The sequence below is a fragment of the Hordeum vulgare genome, chromosome 6H, assembly GCF_904849725.1.
Source record: "Hordeum vulgare subsp. vulgare chromosome 6H, MorexV3_pseudomolecules_assembly, whole genome shotgun sequence".
In the NCBI taxonomy this organism is placed as follows: domain Eukaryota; kingdom Viridiplantae; phylum Streptophyta; class Magnoliopsida; order Poales; family Poaceae; genus Hordeum; species Hordeum vulgare.
In genome coordinates, this window is record NC_058523.1 from 451411674 (window position 1) to 451434808 (window position 23135).

General features: G+C 44.9%; 1 protein-coding gene and 1 long non-coding RNA gene across 2 annotated transcripts; one reads left to right on the forward strand and one right to left on the reverse strand.

Moving 5' to 3' along the window:
* Positions 1-6151: 6151 nt before the first annotated feature.
* On the forward strand, positions 6152-6636 carry LOC123403878. The gene is made up of 3 exons (XR_006611575.1): positions 6152-6198; positions 6352-6409; positions 6546-6636. It is a non-coding gene; the product is annotated as an uncharacterized LOC123403878 (long non-coding RNA).
* A 7685-nt stretch (positions 6637-14321) lies between these two features.
* On the reverse strand, positions 14322-16726 carry LOC123401955 (E3 ubiquitin-protein ligase Os04g0590900-like). Its single transcript, XM_045095820.1, has one exon. The coding sequence runs from the start codon at positions 15924-15926 to the stop codon at positions 14754-14756; it is 1173 nt and encodes a 390-aa protein (XP_044951755.1). The 5' UTR covers positions 15927-16726; the 3' UTR covers positions 14322-14753.
* Positions 16727-23135: the final 6409 nt, after the last annotated feature.

Here is a 23135-nt window from a genome sequence, read left to right on the forward strand (position 1 = left end):
AATATTTTACTGAAAGAAACTCTTCAGTTAATGCAAACAAAATGCAATGCTTTCGAGGCAAAATATGTTGTCGAACATAGTTTTATACTAATCAAACAAACTTCATTCACTCTAGAAATAAAATCTCTCGTGAATTGAAACAACGTTGCTGCCTTACATATGATTCTTGCTTCATGAGTACATGTAGCACCAGTAGTTGCTTCCTACCTTGTATACTGATGTATCTCTTAGACGTTGTACCAAAAAACTGCAAGCATATCGCATGGAATCATATATGAAAAAAGGAAGCACACCACATGATAGTGCTTCATAGAGAAAAATTATTGTGATTTATGAAGCATGATTTCTAATTCTGCAAGAACAAGTTTTATATAATGGATACAATTACATAATTCTGAAGCACAATTTGAAGTGTTTGGAAGCAGGCCTTTCATATGATGGAAACAAACATATAAAGGAAGCATTGCGTCTAGTAAGGAAACGTAAGGCTAATTCAGTAGGTTTCCCCGACGGGAAAATCACAACCGGATTAGCTCAGGAGGGTTCCTCCACCCCCCCCCCCCCCGGTCGCCGTCGGCCTTCCTAGGGACCCCCCCCCCCCCCCGCCGCCGGCCGTCCCCGCCCCCCTTCCCCTCTCCCCCCTCCTGGATCCACCCTCGTGCCGTCTCCCCGGGAGGTGGCCAGGGCGGCGAGCCCCTCCCCTCTTCGGCCTCCCTCCTTTCCCCTTCCCTCGCTACCGCCGCCGACGATAGCCCCCGGCGCTTGGCCGGGTGGTGTTGGCAGCGGCGGGACTGCCTGTCCCCCCGCGCGCGGCTCCTTGCCCGGGGCATGGGGGCGGCGGCGGTGCTCCTCGGCTCGGCGACGAACCGGCGACCCAGCAACAGTGGTCGGCGGCGCTCGAGGTGGTGGTGTGGCCCCTTGGCGATGAGACGGCATGGTGACGCAGGCCGGCCGGCGACGCGACCCCGGCCTAGATCTGGGCCCTGCGGGCCCCATCTGGGTCCTTGGGGGCCGGCCCCCGGCGTGGCTTCATTGTCGTATGTGCGGTGAGGAGGAGGAGCTTCTCGGACGGGAGGCAACGATGCCGACGGCGTGCCTGCTACAGCGCGATGGCGGGAGCTTTACGGGCGTGAAAGGCCCGCCGGGGCCTGTGGGCCCACGAGTCTGGTATGCTCCTGCTATTGTATCCGGTCAGTTACCGTCGTTGACACTGGAGGTTGCACCCTCCAACGTGCCGATGATGTTGTGGCCCCTAGTCTCGGCTCCTATTCCCTGCTATGCAGACCTCACTTCATGGTGCCGTGGTGAGACGGCGTGGAGGCTTCATGACCGCGGTGGCGCAAGATGGTGGTCGGTTTGGTGGCAGGCTCTGGAGCACCCAAGGTGAAGGTTGGGATCGGGGGAAACCCCTGTCGGCCTGGCCGACACCAACGCGGCGATGCCGGTGGGTGCCGCTGGACCTTCGTGGAGGGCGTCGGGGGCGACCCTTCCTCTTGCGTCGTCTTGTACCGGGGAAACCCTTGGCAACATCGTCGTCATCGTCGCGGTCCTTCTTGGAGGTGCTGGTTGGTACCAGTGCTTCGGAGCCTTGGAGCTTGGTGGGAGATCTTCGGTGGACGCAGTTGTTGTGAAGCTTCTTCGTTACCGTCAATCCGTCGTTGTCGGCATTTTTCTGTTGTTGTTTCTCTTTCGTTTCTTTTGGATGTGATTGTGCTCCTTCCGTCCGAGCACCTATTGTTGGTTGTATCGGTTGGTTGCTTTTTAATATAAAGTGAGAAAAAACCCTTTTTCGAAAGGGAACTAGCTTGTATCACCTTCAATGGAGGCAACCGTGATTATAAGGAACCTGATCTTTATTTGGTGTGAAAATCGGAAGCATATTTGGAATCTGATCTTTATTTGGTGTGAAAATCGGAAGCATATTTGGAGTGTGATTAAAAGGTGGTTGATTTGTTTTGTAAACCTACAATAAAGTGGGTCGGAATTTATGGGGTTATAGGTCCGACGGGAAACAATCAAGTAATGAAGCAAATCAAGGTAAGCTCGTGTGCGGCCAAACTAACAAATGTGACAATCATCATGCTTCCGACTAGTCTAATAGGAAACAAAATTGAACAGTACTATGAAGCGGCGCCTCACCGATGCACTGTCATGCAGCAGCTACCTAATCAGTTTCCAGCGAATAAATGAACATCACGTGTTCGTATAATTCCATTTCTACTTGCGCATAATATCGTTGTTCCTCGCCACAAGTCTTCATGCATGCATGCATGAAAACCAATACATCAGCTTGATGTAAGCAAATATTCCCCTAGTTTTGATTTTTTAAAAAGTTTTATCTTCTAAACCATTAATTTAATTAATGACCCGCTTTAACAATTAGGTTCCTCACGACAAGATCTTCGAATCTAGATCTCATATTGATATGTTTCAACACCTTTTTTTTCATTGGTAATTGTCAGTTTACTATCACTTAGTTATCGGTATATTAGCAACTTAGTGACCACTTATAAATAACTTAGTTGCCATCTATTTTTACATTTTAGTTGTGTCAAGTTACCATTTTTATTTCATGCACCTTGCCAAAAAAATAACATTACACACTAGTTTTAAAAATATAACTTGTTTGACACTTTTTAATGTTGTTTCGTACAAAGCTTTGTAGCAGTTTTCATTATACATGATATAAAAAGCATGTGTTGTGTTTGTCAATTTGAAAATATGCCAACTTGTCATATTTACATACAACTTTGCCAGAAAAGTATTTTATGTGCTTGTTAGTTTAACTATGCCGAGCTGTCATATTTACAAACGATGACCAAAAAAGATTTCTTGTGGTCACTGGTTTTATATCTGTTGAGTCGTCATATGTTTGCGCGTAATCGCCTAAAAAAGTTGTTTCTACTTGTCAGTTTGATTATGCCGAGATATCATATTTATATGCAATTTTCAAAAATATGACAATTAAGTTATTTTTTATCAGACAAATAAGTACTTACTAATATGACAAGTAAGTGCAACAAATGTGGTAAGTATGAGAAAAAAAATATTGTCGAAACATGTCGATATGGGATCTAGTTTTAAAGATTTCATCGAAACAAAGTCAACGACGAAAACGGATCATCGGTTGAATTAACGGTTTAAGAGATAAAAGTTTTTAAATTCTGGTCATAGAAACAGAATCTAGCGTGCGCCCGCCGCAGAGGAGCATCCCTGTACGCACACTTCTCTTTAAATTTTCCCAACAAAATTTCAATAATATGATGCCTAGTAGTCCCTGTATGTATAATAGCATCATAGATGCACGACCAGAACAAGTTTTATCATCTATCTCTACTATTAAAGCAGGATGTGCCGTCGTGATGGTTCAATCTCAGCGATAGTTCGACCTCTCTCCCCCGGTAAGAGCTCTCTCCCACCGAAAAAACCCATCCCACCATCCTCGCGAGCGAAAAAACCGGAAGTACTAGCATGCCATCACAGATATCAGATTTCTCTATCTTCCTGCCACAAAGCCAACCGGTCGCCCCATCTCCCACGACCACCACCACGTCGCCCCATCTCCCACGACCACCACCACGTCGCCCCTTCTCCATCTCCTCCAGTCATCCTCCACCGCCTCCCGGACCAGCCGTTCCCCCGAACTGCAGTTCCGCTGCCGAGCCATCTCAGCTGTCGCAGCTCTCTGGACGCCAACATCGTCCACTGGGGCCTCCACCATCTCCTCGACGGCGACGCCTGCGTGCACCGCCCTCAATCCCCCACCACCGACTACGCCCCGCCGCCGCCGCAACCCCACCGCGCTAGCGCCCTCCTCGACGCTCCCGCCCTCGCCGAGGTCAGGGTCGACGCGGTCGACAACGACGAGGTCATCGCGCACGCGTTGCAGGAGGAGCTCGTGCAGGTCGCCATGGCCGAGGCGTCTAAGACCGCCGGCGGCGAGCCCGACCGCCGCGCCACCGTCCTCGCGCAGCACTGGTTCCGCCCCGAGGTCGTCACCCATCTGCCCTCAGGTATTACTACTACTAATCTTCAGTTAGTACCAAAAACACACAGTAAATTCAGACATTTTATCCCCTCCTGGCTTTGTCTTCTTTCGTTGTTTTGCATGTAAGATCCCTGCCATCTCATCTTGTTGTCTTCTTATATACAAAAGACAAACATTTTTATGTGTGTTCGAGAAAAAAACAAATATATAGTAGTACTATGTGGCATTGACAAACTTAACATGATAATTTCTTACATTCCGTCAAGTTCATATGCAAGGGAGCAGATTTTGGGGTAACAACAGTTTCTATAAATATTCAGTTTGAGACCTAATTTTAATGTGTGCGGAAAAATTGACATAAATATTCAGTCATCGTCTCGTATCACCATAGCTTCTCTAGGACATGTATTAATTAGATGGCGCCTACACAGTTTTTCCCTTCTTTGATAGAAAACACATGCATTTCAGGCTAACATCGGACGACCAGGTTCACTCGAGGAGGCGTTACACAAGCTAAGGGGAAAAGAAACTGACGTCTCGGAAGAGGCAGCAGATATCAAAGTATCAACTGTTATAAACCTGGTATTTAAAATAGAACACCAACTTAGTCCTGCATTACTGAAATGTCTAGCTAATTATATATGTTCAGGATTTCACAGAAAAGCTTCAGCACTTGCCACAGTCAAAGATGTTGGACTTATTTCAGAAGGATTACATTCATGCTGTCACCATAAGTATTAGTTATGCATTTCTAGCTACAAAGGAGATGCTCATGTGTAACTTTATAAGTATTGGATTTCTTTCAGGTTGGAGTTGGGCTCATGGTCCTTCAACAGTTTGGTGGAGTGAACGCAATGTGCTTCTACGCTAGTGAGATATTTGTCTCGGTTGGTAATGAATTTTAGCAACCTGATGCCTTAACTTTCTCATGCTTACTGCTTATAGTTACTGGACATATTTCTTACCATGTGTTACTTTTGGGTACTAACTATCCATGACATGAATCAGGTTTCTCGTCAGGGAACACGGGAATGCTCGCTATGGTTGCGGTTCAGGTATTTAATCATGGCTCTTATGCAATAGTTTTTGCCACTCAGTACTCACTGATTTTATGGTGTTCTTCTAGATTCCGATGATGGCACTTGGGGTGCTTCCGATGGACAAGGCTGGAAGGAGGCCACTTCTAATGGTAAAAAAAATACACAGGTTTTTAGATAGTAGAAAAATGATGCACTTAGTAATGGATTCTAAAGCAGTAATTTCCATTCTCCGTGCTGAGTGGTCGCCTGAGAGGATGAGTGGTCGGGTGAGTGGTCGCCTGAGAAGGCCGCGATGAGTGGTCGCTTGAGAGGATGGCGGCGGGTTGTTCAGGTTCATTTGGATACTGCGAGGAGGTGGAGATCGTGTTTTTGTTTTCCAGTATCATGCTAACCTTGGTTTTTTTCTTTCCTGTGTGGGATCGTATTATGGGAGGAGGTGGGATCGTACGATGGATTTTTTAGAGGTGGTTTTTTTTGGAAAGTGGAAACCATGATGATCATATACCTATGATTTACAGTTCATGCGGTGTTGCACATATATTCGGACATATATATGCTCTTGTCATTCGCTACTACTTTCAGTTACTCTTCACTAAATGTTTTTCGGTTCAATTTTTCAGATCATAAACCACTTCTTTGGTTGCAAGGAATAAACTCCATTGCTGATTAGGACTTGGTGGTGACTTATTTAAAACGACATGCATCGACTTTGATGTAATTGGTAGTCAGCGCTCTATGCAAATTTTTATTAGAATGGATATTCCTACAAAAATTCCATGTAAATATACAACACTGGACATGGTTTTTTTAATATCATATGTTTCTACTATCATTTTTCTTAATCATTATAACAAAAGGAAATTAATTAGCTTATGGTATATGCTATTGTTGATGTAATTAAACATGTTACATGTCATCTAATGAGACTTAATACCCAGAGATGGCAATGGATACCCATTACCCATGAATCATACCATGTCATTTGCTTCTTTTTTTTGAAAAGGAGGATGACCCCCGTGTAAACAAAGACATCTGTAACCTAATAGAAGATGTTTTAGATTAGTAGAGGGAGGACATATGTAGTATGCCATTCGACTAATGTCTTCACGAAATAGGATCACCCTCGACAAGACCTTCGAAGAGAGGGACACACTCAACTACAACATTGTGGTACTTTTGCATACCTAACCTACCTGCCTTTTGCATACTTCAAAAATCTGGATGCTTATTACTAGGACATGACTTTGATTTATATCTTGAGTATCATATATACATGCTTGGATTGTGTGTGATTCATGTGCTCTCTTGTTTCCCCAACTACAGAAGTCAATCAATGAGGCAGCTGAAACTTGGGGTTTGAAGTGTCTTCGCTACGAAATCAGTATGCTTCTTTTCCTTCCTTCCTTCCTTCCTTCTTCAACTGTCTGTATGTATGGCACAATATATCATCTCCTTATCCAACCACCTCACAGGACCACATTACTAATATCCATCAATCTGTCTATCTATCTTTCTAGGGGACATCACTCCTCCAGATGGAGTCAAGAAGGCCATGGAGATGCAGGCCGCAGCAGAGCACAAGAAACGTGCTCAGATCCTTGAGTCTGAAGGTAGCTTTTACTAGCAACTTTATTGAAGCCACTCTTCTCAGTTTCTATGTCATGTCATGAACATTGAATCCTGCTTGCTACCCACTGTACCTCTCATGTTGCTTCCCGACTGATTTTGCCAAGTATACAGGGTGATCGTGCAGGAGCCCTCGATGGTGTAGTTCCCGCTGTTGGAGAGGACAACAGAGGCACTCAAGGCCGGTTCCACGATGCCGATGTACGTGTTGGAATTGTCTGGTGTGCATACATACCATGTGGTATGTTTACTGAACTTGTGATGACAGTTCTTCAAGTAGTACCTTCGTCCCTAGATTTTTTTACTATGAATATAATTATATTCTGGACAGAGGATGTGTTTATGGAGTTGTTGTTGTTTTATTTTTGAAGCTATGACATTAATATCGAATCATAGATATTAATTTGTAGGGCTCTATCATATATGTTTATCACCAGAAAACTAAAATATGTAGGTCAATCTAGAAAATAAAACAGGGACAATTATTCAACAGAGAGCAGAGAGGAGAAGATCTAAGTCTAGGACGATAAATAGGAATTCAGCTGCAACGACTAAGTTGATTCAATTCGGCTCCTTGCGAGGGCGAAGCTGTGATGTGGGATGGCGCCATGACAGTGGTGATCCAGCCCAAAGCCACGATACAAGTAGGACCGCTCAATATGACCTCAAGTTTAATCTTCTTCCTCAATCCCACAGTTTTTGATTTTTTATTATTTGGTGGTTAACAGGTCGAATTACGCAATAACTAGAAAAATGGATTCATACCTTGGGTGGTTGGAATCTGAATGTGCTTAGCTTAAAAAATGGATCCATACCTTAAAAAATGATCATCTATGTAGTACTAGATTGGTGAGACCACACACGGGCATGTATATAGTTTGAAGCATGATGCTTTCTTTAGGTGATTGCGATTCAGAACAGTGAAATAATAATGTGTACTCGTGAATAAATCAATATGAGTGTTTTCCCATTTGACATTTTATCTCTCCAAGCTATCGCAAAAGTTGCCCCCTCTCTTATGTTGATTGATGTAACCAGGTTAACATTATTAGCACACAAGTAGAAAACATCTCTAATATGCACATTCATTGTAAAAGAAGGCATTAATAAGTCAACTTATAATAAGAAAATGTTTGATCTGCTGGTATGGTATTTGAGCTCATGTATAGGAGCAGAGGTCATGGGACCGAATAGAGGCGGAACTTACTAAAATTTACTAGCAAACTGCATGTCATTTATCTTGCCAACAACATGTATTGACCAATTAGTTAGTCAAATATACTAGCTGGTAGTAGTGAAAGCAAAGGCTTCATGCAGGTGAGTAATAAAATTTGGGAGTACTCACATACAATCCAGTTAGACTAATTTTGCAAGAAGCATTGCACACTAGGTTTATAAAGTGTAAATTTTCTTAGTGAATTAATAATGTGTACTGATGAATATTGTCCAGTTTGACATTTCACATAGGCGGTGAAGGTATTTTGGAGGTAATTGGCATAGTCTCAGTGAAGAGTGGGGGCGTTCATCGCAATGATGATGGAGAGTGAAAATGAGGCAGATCCTTGGCAACATCGTAGGAAATGGTGCAATGTCATGTCGCTGTGACTGATGTAGGGCAAGGATGTGGTGACGGTGAGGGTGAGGAGGTAAAAACACAAACACGTGCACTTATTCTTTTTTTCGCCTGTTTTTCTGCCATGGCAACATTTTTAGTTTATCGCCGTTGCAACGCACGGGCAATTTAGTGAACATGGTCAAAGAGTTGTGTAGCCATTAGGTAGACAGCTTCACATTGGCGTAAGTATTAACAACATTGTAATATAACACTCCTGAACTTCTACTTATATTTATTATTGTAAAGGAGAAACCAATTATCTTGATCGAGGTGTGTCATTGTTGTACTGTGTAAAATTGTAACGAAGCATATGAAAGATTTGGATATGGTTCTGTTGTTCAAAAGTCATTATTCAAGTTTCAAGGGGATGCCATGCACCTTTAAGTGTTAAAGTTGGGAAGACACGAAGCAGACTTTTGCTTTAGGCACTCCCTCCTCCATGATATATAATGCCCCTGAGTTTGCACGGGTTTCAGTGTGCGATTTTGATCATTTTTACATACCAGAGTACATGGGTTGGACATGTATAAATTGTATTGTATTATTTTTCTTGCAAAACAATTTTACTTCATATATGTTTATATTAACTTTGTAGAGATACAATAAGTGATAATAATTATCATGAGTCTCAAACCAAGGCTTTCCTGTCCACGTAATGACCTCATCAGAAAAACAAAACCATTTGATGATTTATATACGATTTTACTGTAGTTATTCTCCTGTTAAATTCAGAATGTGGTTCATGTAGAAAGAAATACATGCAAAAAATAAGGATCATAGTAATACTTTTTCAATGATTCTTTTGGAGGTCATGTCTTCATGTTATTCAAGGATTTTGATATCTGAAAGTTATGGCAATATAGATAGGGAGATAGCCCTTCGTGCCGTGAGGTCACTCTGGGCTGTAGCGAAGGGCACACTGCAATTAGCGGGCACGCGGATGCGGTGATCCTGCATAAGCTTTGTTGTGTTGATTTCTTGTCAAGGACGCTGTTGTCCAAGCGTTTCCTATGCCTTGATTAGTGGCCCTTCTCTCCCATTAAAGACATTTCACTAATTTGTTTGATTATTGAGTGATATGACCTAATTAATTTGTATTTAGACACACAACCAAAGAGTAGCATGCAAACTTTGTACAAGATAATAATGGGATGAAGTATGTTCGGAATGCAAGCATTTGTGTGGGAATCACTGACACCATAAACTTGTCACTCAAATGAATGAGTCGGTTGGTGCATACAAGGATTTTGTTCTCCCGTTGCTCTTGATTGTCTTTGCAAGTCCATAGATATAAATTTTATGGTTTTCCTTTACTTATAGCAAGTACTGAATGTTTTTTCCTTCAACCCTTTAGGTGTTAAAATCTGTGATGGAGCTACCCAGAACTTCCGATTTTGGTGCCAAGATGGATGAATTCAATTGGGTGACCACTGTCAGGTATTGTTGTTCAGTTATCCTGAGGGTAACATGGATATGTTTTGTTTGAGACCAAAGCTTGGTACTGCTAGAAATTATATCTGTGATGTGCATTGAGATTTCAAATATATAACAACAGTGATACAACACACTCTTCCCCTTGCCATCGATGATCATTGAATTAGCGTACTTTATAATAATATTTCTATCTTGGCACCATGAGTGTTTCTTAGTGGCAGTATTATTTCTACCTTAACATCTGTATGCTGACCATATTTTTTGGAATTGAATTATGTATTCAAAGCTACTGTTCAACATAGACATCGGTTAAAAATCATACAAGGGACAAAATGTATATGTACCCTTCTCTTTGAATATATGACTATAAATGAATTAACTCTGGCTGTGGCATAGGATGCACACCAAGTGTTTGCTCTCTTTTTTGACTTGTAGGTTCCCTGTTTGTCGATTTTTTTTCTCTGCCAACAAGTGTCATATTGTTGATTGGTTTGGCTTACAAAGAGCGGTACCAGCTTCTCGAGTCTCTTACAGAGGCACTCAAGTAAGTCTCTCCTACTCGCATTTTTTGGTCCGTTAAGTTCGTTAGCTTTTGGCATGCACTATGCAAATACAAATACTTATCCCTGTAGCTGTAGCTCAGTCTATTAGGTGATTCTTTGACTTGAGTTAACACCTGCTTTTTTGTGAATCTCTACTATTAAAGAGGGATCTGCCGTCGTGATGGTTCGATCATCTCTAACGATCCCTCCGCACGACTCCTCCCGTCGTATAACCTCTCGCTCCTCGCATGATTTCTTTGTGAAATTTTTTTAGCTGCACCCCATCCCTCGTTCGCGTTATTCACGTCGCACATTTATGGCCCATGATCGAACCGTCTGAAACCAACACACGCACGCCCTCTATCTCACCCCCGTACTTCTTCTGACAGCTACAGCCGCCGATCCAGGCAGAAGCCGCCCATCTCCTTTCCCCATATGCCGCTGCTGTGGTGTAGATCTCATCTGTCCTACCGCCCCCAACGTCGTGCTCACTGGGCACCACCACCTCTTCTTGGGATGGTGCTGCCGCGCCCTTCGTGGCGCCTAAGACAAACCGACGATGGTACAACCCCCACTCTAGCTAGACTCGTGCTGATTGATTTCTGGCTGAAATTCTGTCCAAGATGAGCTCTGAGTCCAGGGGCTGCTCGGATTCGACCACAACGAGCTCCGCTAGCTTCGCCTGTATGTTCCTTGATAAGTTGCTTCAGTTTTCTATGTTATTTCGGCAGTTTTGATGGGTTTCCGCATAATTTTGCTTGTTGTTTTGTTCAGAATGATTTTTTTCTGTTTCCAAGTTCATGACATGATAGTCTTTTTTTGCAGGGCTGATTTTGATGTTTCTCCTCTCTTGTTTTTCCTGACTTTGATGTTTCTCCTCTCTTGTTTTTCCTGACTTTGGGGGTCTCTTTTCAGTAGAGTACAATTTTTTGGCATTATACTGGGCTGACCTCTGTGTTTTGTACTACAGTACTAGCATATATTGTCAGCAATCGAACGTCGTCGTCTTCGTCGTGATGGTTCGATCCCCCTTCTCCTCCTGTCGATACGTCCTCTCACTCCGTCCTATCGATTCTCACGCAGAAAGAAAAAACAATGTAGAAAAACCTCACGTTCCAAAGTAGTGAAAACCCAAAGAAAAATCCCCTACGTCCTCCACTTCTCCCACAAGTCCACAAACTCCATATGCAGATCTCTTTGCCAAACCCGAACCACCTGGCTGGTACCCCGCACTCTCCCTCTCCTGCGTCGCGCATCTCATCTAGGCCTCGGCCACGGCCTCAACCCACCTCTCTCCACTATTGGCGGCTCGTGTGGACGGCTGCGGACTTGAGGCCATCGGAAGAGCACCTTCGAGACGGTGGCGATATCGGCCTTGTCCTTCGAGGATAGGTCTTTCTCAGATGATGACCTCGACCGGCGACAACCCAGCATGTGGTCTCGCAAGAGTGCAGGGCAATGGCATCGGCGGCATGCTGGTCCGCGCATCAGTCGATCAGGGTGGCGACGGTGGCCTTGGGACATCGACCGATCTGGCGACGTGAGCATGGGTGGTCACGGTGGGGAGGACAAGCGCGGAAGAGGAGGAGTCGGCCAATATGAGGACCTTGTTCAACAACACTACTCGGGCCTCCGGCAATGACAGGTTGGAGATATCTGAGATGTGTCCTCTCTGCTTCCAGTAAAGATTTTTGTGATTGATTGTTTTGCAATATATTAGGCACTGTTATTTGTTTATGTTACAGGGAAAAAAGCTATATTAACTAAAAAATATCCAAATTCATGGCGGAACCCGTTATACAGCATTCTGAGTGAAACCAAATGTGCCATACTTTTGAATCACAACTACTTTTAGTTACTCCATGCCCTATTTGCACAGAGTTATTAAGCTTTTACTTTTCAGCAAAATGGAGGATCCTTTATTTAAATTATGCAAGTAATTTCTATTCATTACGAATTCATAAAACTTTATTATAGCACTTGTATATATGTTGTATATATTAATTATGAAATCTTCACTTGGGTAGTACTTATGAAGGTGAATTTGTGACCACAAGTCATTGTTGTCAAGGTAGCAAATACAATCATTGGGTCTCTTGAAGTTGTAGAGATCGACTATGATATTGCTTGGTACATGGTTTCTTCATGAGGGAAACAATGAAACATGGTGCTGACAAATATTGTACTAAAAACATGACGATTTCTAGGATGCCACATTATCAAAACATTGTAATGTACAATTTTTTTATTCTAGAACACACATGAAATCAATTGTAGTTTTCTTTAGTGCAGACCATCCTTTTGTGTACCTCCACATCATAGATTATTTGAGATGTAGAGGAACATGTAGTATTTGCTTTTTATTGCAAAAGTGTTCCCTCCATTGATTTTATTGAACATTATGCATTCTATTCAATTGTTGCTCTGTGAGCTAGCCTTCTTGATAGACATTTTTAAAGGAAAACATTTGTTTGCATCCATAATTTGAGAGAACTATTTGAACCACAGAATGATATTCTAAGACATTGTAGCTCTGTAGGAATGCCAGGTCATGAACGATGGAGACATAGGTTGAGCATAGGTAAGGTTCCAAAGGTTGGCACTATCTTCTAGAATAACAAGGTGATTCAGTTAGACCCCCATTGACGATTGCGGATGTATGTTGCTTGTTGCATAGGGCGTCATACCTTCACTTTGCTTTGTTTTAATGATGTGCTTAATGTCGTGTTTTATCGATTATTTGATACAACCGGATCTGAGAAGTAACATAAAAAAGAGCATGGGCATGGCCGAAGTCAGAGCAAAGATAGACGAAGAAGGAACACATGAATAAATGAAGAGAGGGGTGAAGGGAAGATGTTCAGTTGTTATTATTTTTTTGACGCTTCCTTGAAACACGTAGGTATTTAACTATCTCCATGCTTAAATATTATTCAGTGAATATGTGCTTTCATTTTTTCGGTAGCCAATATGGCAAGACCCATCAAGTCCGAGATCTTATCAAGATCACGGGATACTTCTTTATTGAATCATTATGATAATATGTTCAGCTACTATTTAAGTCTGAATGTATTTTATTTTTATTAGTGAGAAGAAGGTAAAAGAAATATTTCATGACATGAGCACTTTTAGTGAAGGGATTCCTAGGCAACAAGAGGGCGATTCTAGACCCTCCCACTGGCTGATAAAAATAAGGGGCAAGGAGTGGAGCGCTTGTTTGACGATGGTTGCGAGAAAACCAGCACAGTCGGATTGGATTCGACGTCCAACGATAATTAAGTGACAATTAATTTTATTGACCCGTGGCAACGCACGGGCATTCAACTAGTTCAATGTAAGCTGTAAGTTTTAGCATTAAACTAATTTTTATTATCAAGTTCAAACACCTCTGGTGTAACTGACTAAAATAATTTGCAAACGGGACAGATCAAATGTAGCAAAAGTCGCGCTATGTAGCTTATGATTATATTGAGAAGAAGCTGCAAACACCAAACCCCCTTTCGGCAACAAAGCACTCGCTACCGCCCCCTTGAATGTAAGTACAGCCGTATAAGCCAAAGCATGATTGCACTCTAAACTAACAAAAATCTGCCAAAATGTAGGGATGACAAATCACCTGATCTAACCCAATTATGCTTCTGCAAATACGCAAGCACGAATACACTAAACAAATTTTGATCGAAAACTCACAATACAAAGAAATCCAGATAATAAAGAACTGTTCTCCTTCAGAAATAATAACTGTTGATCTAGCTAGTAGCTACAACGTCCACCAAACACTCAACTGCAATTTGACATATGAGACGCACATGTTATTCGCAGGCCGACACTCAACAGCAGGACGCCCAGTTGCCCACCCACATTGTCCTACGCAGCAGATCAAAGTGGACGCGCCGTTCTGAATGGCAAACATTATTAGCGAGAAGGCACAGGCCACCTAACAAGACCAAACAAGTTTCGAGTTCACCTTGATTGGAGATTATCAGTTTGCATTTCCACGCACATCCCCAAATGATCAGCTCCACTTTTACAGCTTGAAATGTTAATTGCAAACGCACACACGTGACGATACGACAAAAAGCGAAACGGACACACTCCTCATTGCAAACAACGTATTTTGCCTAATGTAGTTAACTCACTAATCCAGAGAGAATGCCCTGGAGCAGAATCCAATCGTGTAGAAAGCGGAGTGGCGACATGGAAGAAGAAGAAGAAGAAGAAGAGAAACCATTTCCTATACAATTTATCTAGCAGAGTTGCAGAATCACCAAGCAGGTGCAGGACATGTCACCAGTCAGCAGGCGTTGCAGTTGCACAGGGAGGACTTGTGCAGCATGCTGGCGAATCGCAAGTAGAGATCGTAACGATGAAGAAGAAATCTCCAGTCTCTGATCCGGCTGGCGACGTGATCTCCACCGGAAGCACACGGAAAAGTATCATCACGGTCAAGTGTTCTACTGGTTAACAGAAGAAGAATGCCTGAGACATCATTCATCGCCTCAAGCAAATCACACTGGAGGGCCTGAATCCTTTCCTCTGCCACCACCCTTGCCGCTGAAGCACGACCTGCCGGCCGGCGGCAACTTCTTCGTCGATGCATCCGGCGGTGCTCGGCCGCCGCCGTCCTTGCTGTGCTCCCCGTGGCACCGCCTCGAGGAGCCTGCCTGCTGGAGGCCGCCCTCCCTGCCCACCGTAAGCTCGTCTTCTTGGCTGGCCTGCAGCACATCGGCAATGGACATGCGGGCTTCATGCTGCGTGTCTGGCATCGACGGTGGCGCCCTAGCCGGGACCGGCGGCGGGACGGCGCCGTCCTCTCTGATCTCGACGACTACGACATTGGCCGCCTCGGATCTCCCCGGACGATCCTTCACGTCCTCATTGCCGCCGCCGTTACTGTTCGGCGCGGCCTGCGGGTCTTCGCGCACTTGCCCGGCGGAGTAGTCGTCGACTGTCAGAGCGAATTCGTCGCTGCCTCTCCGGTCGTCCCGTGGCGCAGCACGGCCCTCCGGCTCCGGCGAAACCATGCCGACGGCGACGAACGCGATGTTGCAGCGGCAGAGCGGGCAATTGGAGTGCGACTTGAGCCAAGTGTCGATGCACGGGAGATGGAAGGCGTGGCTGCACTTAGGCAGGAGCCGCAGGCTCTCGCCGTCCCGGAACTCGCCCAGGCAGACAGAGCAGTCGGTGGAGTCGACGAACCCGTCGCCGCGCTTGTACTTGCACACGGTGATCTTGCTGATCAGCGTCTCGTCCATCCCGTCCGACGGCGAGACCTCCCACTCCTCCTGGCTCCTGGAATCGCCCCGGGCGTCGCCGCCCCCGCCCCCACCGCGGCTGCCGCCGGGGCCAAAGAGCCTGTTCCGCAGGGAGCTGAAGGTGCCGCAGTACTTGGAGATGATGGTGTAGTAACTGACGAGGAGGAAGGCGCTGGCGAGCACCCCGATGATGGCGATGACGAGGGGCGAGAAGGCGGGGCCGGAGGAGTCGTCGCCGTCGCCGCTGGGCCCGGCGATGTCGAAGACCGGCGGCGGGGGCGGGAAGATGAAGTAGCACCACTGCGGGCAGTACATGCTGCACAGGCCCTGGGAGCAATCCCTCGTCGGCTCGTAGGGCATCCACGTCGGCTGCGGCCCAAGACCAAGAGTCGTCGGAGTCGGAGGAGGGTTGGCCATTGCGGCCATGGAAAACAGAAGCGCACTAGATGACCACCGGAGGACCAAGAAGATGGAGAAAAATCACTTGGGACAAGCAAATCTCTGCTCCCTCAGGCCACCCTGACACTGCCAAGCTCTAGAACCAGCAGAGCAGAGAGAGGATCTGCATGAGTTTCTGGTCCGACGAATTGCGGCGACGGAGACGAGAGAAGCAAAAGCAGGAGATGAGTGGCTATCCTATCTGTGGCAGTCTCTGCTTGCAGCTTGGTGCTCTGCTGCTTTACAGGTGTTGGGGAATGTGTAAGGGGAGAGAGGGAGGGGGGAGAAGGGGATGGATCATGAGATGAGATGCTTCCACCAGCTGCTATGCTACCTAGTAGCCCGCTAGTGAGAGTGAGAGGGGGTACTCGATCTGATGCTGCTCAAAGTCTGAAATTCTGGAAGAAATTGACCTGTGCGTGCTTGTTTGGAAAGCAACGAATTTTTGGGAGAGCCTGAGAAGGAGACGGTGGTGGCGGCGGTGGTTGGGACTAGCGCCTTCGGTGCCGTCCCACAGGTCACGTAGGCTGCTCTCATTTCGTTTTCTTTTTTCCTTTCCACCTGCTGGTTGATGCTGCTCCTCACATCTTTGCCTCGTTTGTCTCCTTTGGAATACAAGGGAAATGAGGTGCTCGGATCACATGATAAGATCATTTGAGGTGTTTAAAGCATCTTTCAGCCAGGCCCACACAGAATTACTGAATACACTGTTTCCCCTCTATCAGTCTCGTAGGAGGTGTTTGTTTTAAGGAGTGGTAATGTTAACGTAAAGGGAATCAAGTTACATGGTGTAACAGCTCCGTATTGAGAAAATCAAATCTTGTTTGGTTCAGCTCTGTAATGGAAATAGATACCTTGCAGCGAACTGTCCGACCACGAGAACGATTTGGGGCGGCAGCTGATGACCACGGACAGCAGGGATTGATACAAGACGATGGAGTCGCGACCACAGAGGAGGCGGAGAAGGCGCACGTCGAGACGGTTCCTCGACGACCATCGGGGACAGGCAGAGGTGGATCGAGTCTGGCGGCGCTGGCTTCTTTTGGGAACGATGGGAGAGCAGACTAGCAGAGGAGCCCTAGATGGGATGCAGGTTGTGCCCAGCGGCTGCCATGGCGCAGATTCTATGGCGCTGGACGAGGAAGAGAGGATCGAGGGAAGGCAGAGGAGGACTCGAAGGGGATCGGGGAAGCGGCGACACCGGTCGAGGAGGGGCCGTGGATCGTGGCGAGGAGCAACAGTTCACAGGGGGTCGTGGGTGGTATCGATCGAAAGCAAGCCTGGAACCGTTTACGGAGGCATTGGATTACAGCGTACATGTACCAAACGTGCGTAACGTTTTTGGTTTCCACCGTAAACAGGTAACAGAGCTTTTTGCCCGAAACAAACACCTCCGTAGAGTGTATCGAAGGGGAACGCAACGCAGAGGTAATGCGAGCAGGACGATAGCACGAGCTCGCGCATGTCCCTGAAAAAATGACAGGACGAATTGGATCATCTCCCCCCGACCGATCGTCCTATTTAGCCCCCTTCCACTCATCGTTGAAACCCCAGCCATGCCCCCTCCCCCCCCCCCCCACACACACTTCATTGACAAGTAGGTAAGCGTTGCGTCTTCTCCGATCGACGCTAGACGGTGGAGGCGATTTGGCTTCTTCCTCTTCTTTGATCGGTTCCACACTGCCACCGAAGCCAGTGATGGTTGTAAGTTCGGTCACTCCCTTCTCCCTATTTGTTCGAGCTTAGATGTGTGAGCATGTGATAGAAGTATATTTATGAACATGTGATATTGTGGTCGATGGTGGTGATGGATTAGTAGCATGTTAGGTTTTGGTTATAGGCTTTGGTCAGGTTCATGATGCTTTCATGTCGGTTTTGATAATACTATGGTAGATGTGGCACTAGCTTCCGAATCAGACCGTGTATAGTATGCTAGTTTGCAAGTATGGTCGATATGTAGGTGTGGTTGTGTGTTAAACTCCATGGTATGCTTTGAGCTTGCAAGTATGGTCAGTATGCACTATATTGATCTGTGTGTACTATGTCTACTGTCTATGTGTAGTGGTCTGTCTTACCGTCAGTGTGTACTGTGCACAACTAGTCATGATGCACACTTGTAGGACATGAGCACCCAAGATTTTAGTGAGGCCATTGTATTGTCCCATAACTTCTTGCCATAATATGTTGAGGACTCCCAGCCTCCAGTCAACGAGAACATGCCTCCGGATTTAGATGTTTTCTAGGGGCCTTCTAGGCATCCAAAATTTGTGCTGGCTGGGCCTAATGTTGCTACTGCTACACATAAGGCAACCATGAATGTTGGGAATGAAAAGATGTATGGAACAGGGAAATCGATGAAATGACAGTCGTTCCTGTTCAACTTTGTGCTTAGCACAATGTGTGAGCTCATATCCAGTGATGTGAGGACTGTCAAGGGCTTCAAGGAGGTGCACTTGAACTCTGTTGCGAAGTAGGTCTTTGAGTTCTTTGGCCAAGAGGTCACCTTCCAGGTCTACAATCACCTCATGAAGTGGAGAGCTACATGTATACAAGTGTCCAAGCTCAGAAACCTTAGAGTTGCACAATGGGATCAGGACAGCTTCACGATCTTATTGGAGTTAGAGCACTACCAAGGCCACACCACGGTTAGGTCATGTATCTATTATTTAAACTTCTCTAGCATGCCAATCATAAATAATCACATTGTGTTTCTTTACTTGGACCACCTAAAGGACGATGAGTTTCTCAGCACTCCCATCTAGAACTACCCGCATATGCTATAGATCTTCTCCTATGGGATGGCTACCGACAAGCGTGCCATGGGCACCGATGAGCCTCTCGGGTCGCCTATGCCAGAGTATGCGAACAACCAGGATTTATAGATCATCGTCCTTGATGGTCCTGAGAAGGGTGTTGATCATGTTCCTTTGATTGTTAGGAAGAGTAAGAAGAGTAACTTCACGGATGAGGAGTTGGGTGTCTTTAGCAACATGACTGAGGCCATCAAGGAGGTGGCAACCACCATTAAGTAGAGAAAGACTGTTGATGCCTACCCTTCCTTATGCAGCATCACCATGGACCAAGGTGGATTCTCTCAGGACCTAACTCTCACGGCGGCACTTAGCCACCTACTAGACAATACGACACATGGTATTGGGTCCATTAACATGGGGGGAGACCATCCGGTGGTCTGAATTAGGAGCTAGTTGGGCAAGTACTACTATTAGTGTCATTTTTGATGGTGGTGACAATGTGCATGCTACTGACAAACCATAAGAATATACATCTTTTGGTAACAAGGGCTAGAGAACCGTTATTGACCTATATTTTCATGAGGTGGTTGATACGTGATACGTCTCAAACGTATCTATAATTTTTGATGGTTTCATGTTGTTATCTTGTCAACTTTGGATGTTTTATATACCTTTTATATCTTTTTTGGGACTAACTTATTAATTCAGTGCCAAGTGCCAGTTCCTGTTTTTTCTTTGTTTTTGACTCTTTTCAGATCTGATTTTGGAACGGAGTCCAAACGGAATAAAATCCCCGAAATGAATTTTTCCAGAACAGAAGAAGATCGGGGGACTTGAGGGCCAAGGCAGGAGGCCCACAGGGAGCCCACAAGCCCTGACGCTGCGGCCAGCGGGGGTGCGGCGACCAGGCTTGTGGCCTCCCTGGCGCTCCCCTGCCCTAGCTCTTTGGCCTATATATTCCCTAAAATCCCAGAAAAAATCAGGGCATCCACGAAACCACTTTTCCGCCACCGCAAGCTTCCGTTTCCGTGAGATCTCATCTGGAGACCCTTCCCGGTGCCCTGCCGGAGGGGACTTTCGAGCTGGAGGGCTTCTACATCAACATCCTCGCCTCTCCAATGACTCGTGAGTAGTCTACTTCAGACCTACGGGTCCGTAGTTAGTAGCTAGATGGCTTTCTCTCTCTCTCTCTCTCTCTCTCTTGGATCTTCAATACAAAGTTCTCCATGATCTTCATGGAGATCTATCCGATGTAATCCTCTTTGGCGGTGTGTTTGTCGAGATCCGATGAATTGTGGATTTCTGATCAGATTATCTATGAATTATATTTGAGTCTTTGCTGATTTCTTGTATGCATGATTTGATATCCTTGTAAGTCTCTCCGAGTCTTGGGTTTTGTTTGGCCAACTAGATCTATGATTCTTGCAATGGGAGAAGTGCTTGGTTTTGGGTTCATACCGTGTGGTGACCTTTCCCAGTGACAGAAGGGGCAGCAAGGCACGCATCGTGTTGTTGCCATCAAGGGTAACAAGATGGGATTTCATCATAGATTTGAGATTGTCCATCTACATCATGTCATCTTGCTTAAGGCGTTACTCTGTTCTTATGAACTCAATACACTAGATGCATGCTGGACAGCGGTCGACGTGTGGAGTAATAGTAGTAGATGCAGAAAGTATCGGTCTACTTGTTTTGGATGTGATGTATATATGATGATCATTGCCATAGATAACGTCACGACTTTGCGCGGTTCTATCATTTGCTCGACAGTAATTCGTTCACCCTCCATCTACTTGCTTTCATGAGAGAAGCCACTAGTGAACACTACGGCCCCCGGGTCTATTCACAACTATCGTCTCCACTTTTACTTTTACTTTGCTTTGTTTAATTTTTTCTTTCAGTTCTCACTTTGCAAACAATCTATAAGGGATTGACAACCCCTTCATAGCGTTGGGTGCAAGCTCTTTGTGTTTGTGCATGTACTTGTGACTTGACGCGATCCTCCTACTGGATCGATACCTTGGTTCTCAAACTGAGGGAAATACTTACTGCTTCATTGCTGCGTCACCCTTTCCTCTTCAAGGGAACACCAACGCAAGGCTCCAAGGCCGGGGGGAATCCTTTGCATATTTGCCAAGGAAATCCCTATAGGGGTAGCCAGCAGCAGAAGGACCTCTCACGCCGTTGCCGGGGAAGGTCTTTTGTTGCCGTAGCAGAAGGATTTCTGGAGCCGTTGCCGGGGAGGAGAGATCAAGTCAAGATCTATCCAAGTAAGTGTCACAAACTCATCTCTTGCATTTACCTTTTTTGCCAGTTGCCTCTCGTTTTCCTCTCCCCCACTTCACATGTTCCGTTTTCATTTGCCTTTCTTCTTTGCCGTTTTCATTTGCCTTTTTGCCCGTTTCACTCGCTTACTTCCTGCTCGTTTGTGTGTGGGATAGTCGATCAATGGCTAGACCCACCACTCCAAACGATACCCCTTAGAACGAAGTTCTCAATTTCAAGCAGAATGAGGAAGAAAATTTAAAGGATGCTTGGTACAGGATTTGCAATGCTCAAAGTAGATCTACTCGTAAGCAATCCACTACCATTCTTCTTCGCAGTTTTTATGTTGGAATCTCTCCTTGGAATAGGTATATTCTTGATACCATCGTAGGCGGGAATTTTTTGGGGAGCCATACTGTTGACTCCTATGGAGCTATCATGAATTTGGTAGGCTCACCCCCGCTCATGGTTAATGGAACTACCTTGACCTTGGAACACGTGATGCAAAGGCTTGACGCCATTGAAAACAAAATTGCCACAATTGAACTTATTGAAGATTTGGATAGAAAGATCCACAATCAAATTACTCAGTACGGATCCAAAGTGGGAATGGTTTTGAAAAATTTAAGGGAGAAGGGACCTATAATTAATGATTCCTCTAGAATTGGCGAACTAGAAGATGTCATAACCAACTTGGGTTCCGCTTTTGCCGCTGTGCAAAATACTCCAAATCTCACTCTCAAAAGGACCGTCAAGTCTGTTTTTGTTCCTAAAGCTAGTGGTGAGTCATCCAATAAAGATGAAGATCTTAAGATGATAAATGATCACACTACTTATGGTTTAAGCACCAAAGATGACTATACGTGATTCCATCACCTTATGCCTAGCTAAGGGCGTTAAACAATAGCGCTTGTTGGGAGGCAACCCGGCGAATCTATCCTTTTTCTTTCTGTTTTGTGTTTTCCACACTTTCATAATTCTGTTATGATTGTGTTTTTTGTGTTTCTTTTGCGTTTGTGCCAAGTGAAACCTTTATGATTAGTCTTGGGGATGATCGTTTGATCGTGCTGGAAAAGACTAAAACTTTCTGCTCACGAAAAGAATTTATTTCTTTTTCTGTAAGAGCTTTTGAGTTGATTCTTTTTGCTTCTGATTGCTACGCAAATTCTTTAGGCTTTCGTAATTTTTCAGAATTTTTTAAGTACCAGAAGTATATGAAGTATACAGATTGCTACAGACTGGTGTGCTGTTAACAGTTTCTGTTTTTGTTGAGTTGGTTGCTTATTTTGATGAAACTATGGATAGTATCGTGGGGCATTAGCCATGGAAGATTGAAAATACAGTAACCCAACATCAACATAAGTATAATTGAAGCTTGCTACAGTACCTAAGGAAGTGGTGATTTGCTTTCTTATACTAATGATATCACGAGTTTCTGTTTAAGTTTCGTGTTGTGAAGTTTTCAAGTTTTGGGTGAAGTTCTGATGGACAAAGAGATGAAGAGTGGCAAGAGCTCAAGCTTGGGGATGCCCAAGGCACCCCAAGTTGATTCAAGGATGCCGAAAAATCCTAAGCTTGGGGATGCCCCGGGAAGGCATCCCCTCTTTCGTCTTCAATCCATCGGTAACGTTACTTGGGGCTATATTTTTATTCACCACATGTTATGTGTTTTGCTTGGAGCGTCTTGTATCGTAGGAGTCTTTTATTTGTGTTGTGTCACAATCTTCCTTGCTGCACACCTAGAGAGAGAGAGAGACATGCACTCACCGTGATTTTGTCGAGCTTCACTTATATCCTTTGGTTAGACAATTCAGCTCACATGTGTTTCACTTATATCTTTTGAGCTAGTTGATTTTTCTCTATGTGTTTCACTTCTATCTTTTAGAGCACGAAAGCGTGTGGCGTGGTAGTTGATCTATACTATGAAAGTAGTCTCAAAAGGGGTAGTTATCCAAAGGGATATGAAAACTTCCACCTTCATGTGCATTGAGTAGTTAGAGAAGTTTGATTCATCTCAATTAGTTTTGAGTTGTGGTTGTGGTAATATTGAAGTTATATTAGTAAGGTGTTGTGGATCTAGAAATACTTGTGTTGAAGTTAGTGATTCCCATAGCATGCACGTATGGTGAACCGCTATGTGATGAAGTCTGAGCATGATTAGTCTATTGATTGTCATCCT